At 42.2% G+C, this 5,622-nt stretch overlaps 1 protein-coding gene across 1 annotated transcript; it reads right to left on the minus strand.

Moving 5' to 3' along the window:
* Positions 1-874: 874 nt before the first annotated feature.
* Positions 875-1,764, minus strand: LOC309553011 (uncharacterized protein). Its single transcript, XM_082253914.1, has one exon. It carries the CDS (start codon positions 1,737-1,739, stop codon positions 1,149-1,151), a length of 591 nt encoding a protein of 196 aa, XP_082110040.1. The 5' UTR covers positions 1,740-1,764; the 3' UTR covers positions 875-1,148.
* Positions 1,765-5,622: the final 3,858 nt, after the last annotated feature.

A 5,622-nucleotide genomic window follows, 5' to 3' on the forward strand; every position in this document is an offset into this window, starting at 1 on the left:
AAGGAATCCAACCAAATCAAAAGTGACTGTGATATCCCTCCACCTGGTGAATTTCCTCCTTACCTGGCGGAAAGAAGGTAAGAGCAGTAAGTGAATCCAATTATGATAATTATGTGATATCTACCTCCAATTCTGTGACGAAACACCGGTGTATATAAAGGTAATGGCCTCTTACCAAAATAAGGAACCATATGTGTTTAAAAGAACACTGGCTTAGGAATGGCGCTGGTCCCTTCTCCTCTGGATAGGGTAGACGGCTACATACATACATATCCACACATACACATTTAGTCACCACTTTGACTAGGTTTATACGTTCAGCTGAGTCAATACTGGGTGTCTCAGGAAGAGATAATTTCACCCAAAGAACAAAGAGACAGCCTATTGCTTTGTTCCTTTGTTGATGAAGTTTCCTCTTTCACTTTGAGTTTCAAGTTCTTATCACATCTCTTTATGTACAAAACCTTGAAAATGGGGACGTTTTTGCATGGTCAATTGTGGCTGAATAAATACCCAGGTTGTAGTCTAATTTGCACTAGTAAGAGTTTGTCAACACTATTGTGTGTGTGTGTGGGGACCATCTCTCAAGACTTTGTTTCCTGCACAAAATTTTATCGTGTCAGACAAAGGTCAATTTACAGGTGGTAGATTTATGTTTCATCAACTTTATAATTTTATATAGAGATAACCTCATATAGTGAGAATGAGAAATGTCCCCAGCGCACCATGGATTCCCAGAATGGGTCCAAAGCTCCACCCAGCAACCACACCGGTATAGCAAACAGCAACCCTTCTGGAGCCATGTAGGACCCCCTCATCAGGCATGTGATAAAGGGGTCCTACCTGGCCCCCGAAATAACGCCACCCGCTGTTACCATGTGATCGCCGAACAAAGCCCCAGACCCACTCCGGAGATCCACAGCGTGCCGGTGACACCTCTCTCTCCGACCATGCTAATTGATGTGCATCATGACACACTGAGGTTGGGATGCACTTCCACTGATTTCAACAGAAAACGCATCAAGCAATAAAGCAAAGGTGTGAATCCGGCCTCTGTAAGAACATGTCATTTAGAATACACAATAGGGAAAACCATTTAAATGGCAAATAGTGACTATATATAGCTTCTCACATGTGACAATAGTGAATCACTCTGCACTGTGAGCATCGCTCTCACTTGGATTCAGGCTTCCTTTCAGGAATGTGAAAGGGTTCTGATCGGTCTCCTGGAGGTAAAGGTACATCAGAAACCCAGTGAGCAGAAACGGTAAGAGAAGCTGCAGCCATAGTGGAAGGAAGCGTCTGGTTGGTTGCTTGGGTTCTTCTTCCATTGCTTTTGGACAAATGGGCCTGCGAGGTTCCACTCCCTGTGAGTAGGACTGATGGCGCACTTGGGAGATATTCTGGTATGTGTTCTCCCCAATTCTAGAATTGTTTCGCTGATCTTCTCTTACCACCCTCTGATGAGCTTCTGGTTGCTGGTATGTTTTGGTGTAAATTTCTTCTTCATATGTTTCATAGTCATCCTGGTTGTCATCATATTCTTTTGTACTATATTGTTGTTTGCTTTCATAGGAAGATTCTGTAGAGCTTGGGTAGTTTTTTTTCTTGCGTTCAAACTCAACAAGTTTCTTTTCATACAACATGCGAGTGGAGCCAACGACAGGTCCATGAGGTATTTTGAAATCCCGCAGGACTTTTATGAGCTCCACATCAGACAGATTTTTGTACTTGTCCATGCTTGGCAATATCTCGTGCTAATTGGCGTGGCTCCGTCCGTCCGCTTGTAGTAGCTGAGGGTAGGGAAGTCGACTTGGTACTAATTTATTTCCTCCAATATATATGGATGTTCTTATTTGAGGAGTCCTTCCAAGTTTTTTCCTTACCAGGATTTCCCGTGGATATCTTTACCCTTTTAGCTCTTGAGCTCTTGAATACACCTTACTGGGGTTTTTGGGTAAAAAAGAGACAAGGATTTAACAGAAAAAAAAGAACATTTTCAAAATGTAAGATTTCAGGGCCTTAAGGGACACCTCATGGTACTTTTAGAAGAAAATTAATTGAATATAAAATGTTTCTGATGTAGCCATCTCCTTGACTTTTACGAAGTCTAGACCTAAAGCTAACAAATTCAGAAATCTCAAAAAAAGATTTCCCGATTTGATGTCCAATCCAATCATCTGGGCTTTTTTGATTGCCACAATCAGTGAAATTAAAAATGCACATTTTGATTCAGGTGTTAGCAATCTTACTGCATCACAACATCAAGCCCTAATCACATTGAAAAATAAAGATGGAATAATTATTAAACAGTCAGATAAAGGAGGTAATATAGTGGTAATGACACAACTGGATTACAAAGCACGTGCCTACATATACTTTCCAACAAAGACTGCTATTGTAAAATTTCACCTACTAGGACGATACAATTCAGGGCTGAGTTTAAGAAGCTGATCAATGGGGCCTTTTTACAAGGCCTCATTGACCAAAGTACTTACGATTTCTTTAATATACAATTCCCACATGAGGCAACGTTTTATTCACTACCAAAAAATCAGTGTTACCAAACCACCATATAATTTCAGGAATAGGTTTGATTACCGAAAATTCCAGCAAATTAGTAACTTTTTTTTTTAACACCACATGTAGGAAGATTACCTTCATTTATAAAAGACACGTTGGATTTGTTAAAGCAAATTGAAGGATTGTCAATACCCCAAGGAGCGTTTTTGGTCACTCTTAATGTGGAGGCGCTCTATTCAAGCATCCCGCAGGATAAAGGCTTGAATGCGGTACGCATGTTTTTGAGAGAAGAACGTACACAGTGGAGATTTAATGATTTTATCCTCCAACTGTTGCATTACATATTGACACACAACTGGTTTACCTTTGCAGGCTCCCACTACCTCCAGGTGCAGGGTGTTGCGATGGGCACTTGTTGTGCTCCGTCGTATGCAAACCTGTACCTGGGAGGAAGGGGAGTGCAAACTATGGAAGGATGAGGCGTATGCCAGCTATATGGACTTGGTCCTTTGCTGGCATCGCTTTATCCATGATATATTTTTGATATGGACTGGCACAGTGGAGGAACTTTCTAAATTTGCGGAACATCTTAACACCACATATAACCTTGCTCTATTTCACCTGAAGGCTAACTGGGACCTCTTTTCAATATGGATTAAACACATCAATGGGCTGGTTTATACCCACATTTCTTCATTCCATGGATCTCACCTCGCACCTGGCCTGCCTTCCGGATGTTCCCCTGCCATGGGCGGGTCCTCTTGCCACAGCCCCAGGTGAGACGGCTGTCTGTCGCCCCTCCACCCCTTTTTAAGATGCTGGTCTTACTGGTGAGCTGACTTTTATTTTTAGATCTCTTCTTACATCATACTCCTGAAGAAGCGGACATGGTTCCACGATCCGCGTTGAGTTTTAAGATGTCAAGATGTTTTTGCATTATATTTATACCAATCATGTTTTCTTATCTATACATTATTATCATGTATCAGTGTATTGTGTATCCACTTTACTGATTATGAATTGTTTTTGTCAGTTCTTTACTCCATATGTTTTGATCATATACAGGAATTGTGATTTTTTATTGGTTTTTGCTGCACTTTCATCTTTCAATAAACGTATTACCATATGTACTTTATATACCCATTTTGGTGGTTGGCCTCATTTAAAGTGCCAGGACCTTTTTATTTTTCTTGTATACATATTTAGGAATGGAGGCCTCCCACCGTGGAAGCTTCGGGTCACAATAAATTATTTCCAGATAACCTTAAGTTTACACTGTCATATGACCTACAAGCCATTACATTCCTGGATCTACGGATCTTTATTAATATCAACCAATGTCTACTGATCCTGTGCTGTCTATTATAGGATTATCTATAGGATTTTTATTTTGAGGACACCTGGTGGTTGCCTGTTGCAATTGCAGTTCAGTTCCTCACAGGAAGAATCAGAAAGGCTTGCCTTTGTTAATAAAGTTTATTTTTGAACAACATAAAGTTTTCACCTTGGTTACCACATAAACAATTTTACCTCAGATACAGAAGCCATTTTAGTTCTGATGCAGGCAAGTGAAGATCTCTATATTTGCCCCTAGATACACAAATGCCTGTAAGTCTATTTATTATTTCCCAAAGTTAATTTTACACTTTGACTGCACTGTTGTGTGTTTGATATATCATTTTAATATAAGCTTTCTGCATAGTAATGTTTAATGTTGTGCTTATTACCAAAGTGTCACATGTAATACATAATTTTAATTCTAAGTCTCTCTGTGTAACAATCCTACAGGCTCACCTGAGTCAGAGGACTGCTGGCCGGAGGTAGGAGTGGAGCCCAGTGGCAAGGACCGCAGGCCGGTAGTAGGTGCAGAAAGTCTGGCAGAGGCATGGTCAGACAATCCGGGTTGGCTACGGTGGTAGCAGTGCTGGATACCGGATGGACACCAGGTAGTACTCTTCTGAGGACACAGGTTCATCTGAGGTGCGGAAACTAAGTGCTAGCTGGTTTTCACTAGAGCCCCTGATGGTGGGGATAGACTGCGCTGCAAGCTAACACCAGGTCGCGGTCCCCAGGATCACCCAGCCAGGCAGAGTGCAGGTTCGGTCCGGAGGTGGAGAAGCAGACAAGGGACAACCAGAGAAAAGTCAGACGAGCCAAAGGTCGGGGCGGGCAGCAGTAAGCGTGGTCAGACAATCCGGATCGGCAACGGAGGTAGCAGTTCAGTAGGTAGGGACAAAGCAGAAGAGTAGTCGATAGTCAGTTCCTGGTCAGCAGTGGATTTGTGGTAGTAGGCAAGAGCAGCAGATGAGGAGAAGCTTGATCAAGGCTCAGGAACTCGATAATCAGCAAGCTTGAGTGCAAGGGGCTGGACTTATATAGGGAAGTACCAGGTGTGGGGAATCAAGGGTGATGAGCAAGGCTTGGCAAGACTAAGGTTGAAATAATAGGCTTCAGGGAAGAATGCCCAGAGAGGACGGTAGCCTAGTAAGCAGGGCTACCGCCTGAGATGTGGTTGGTCACGGGTTCGAATCCCGACACTCTGATTGTATTGCAGTTTACAGAACTATTGATAGAAGTAAATTCAGTTTTGGAATAAAACACAACGCTATTTCTGTCTGTTTTGTTAACTGGCTGTCAGCTATGGGATAGTAGGACAGTACAGTAAAAGCCATACGTATAACAGGCAAAGTCGAAACAGCTACATTTGAAGTTAAGGCATCCACTTTAAATTTATCACCATTAATTCAGATAAGAGTATTAAAATGACTCCTGTAACCTTGAAGACCAGATCTCAGGTTTCCGGCTCCAGAGATTCTGTGTGCTCCAGCAGATCGTCAGTGAGTTCTGCAGCGCTCAGAGCAAAAGCAAAGGCAGAAGCAGCACAAGCAGAAGTCTCTTATGCAAAAAAAGAGGCAAACATGATGAAGCAGAAAGCAGAGTTGGAAGCTAATATTCATGTGCTACAGAGTCAAAGGGCAGCAGTAGCAGCATCTGCAGAAGCTGCAGTATATGAAGCTGCAGCTGTTTTAGAAGAGGACTCGCTTCAAGAGTTTGCAGAGATAGTTATTCATGATCCAGTACAAAGGACTTATGAGTATG

This window comes from Pelophylax lessonae (genome assembly GCF_965119305.1).
Source record: "Pelophylax lessonae genome assembly, chromosome: 1".
In the NCBI taxonomy this organism is placed as follows: Eukaryota; Metazoa; Chordata; class Amphibia; order Anura; family Ranidae; genus Pelophylax; species Pelophylax lessonae.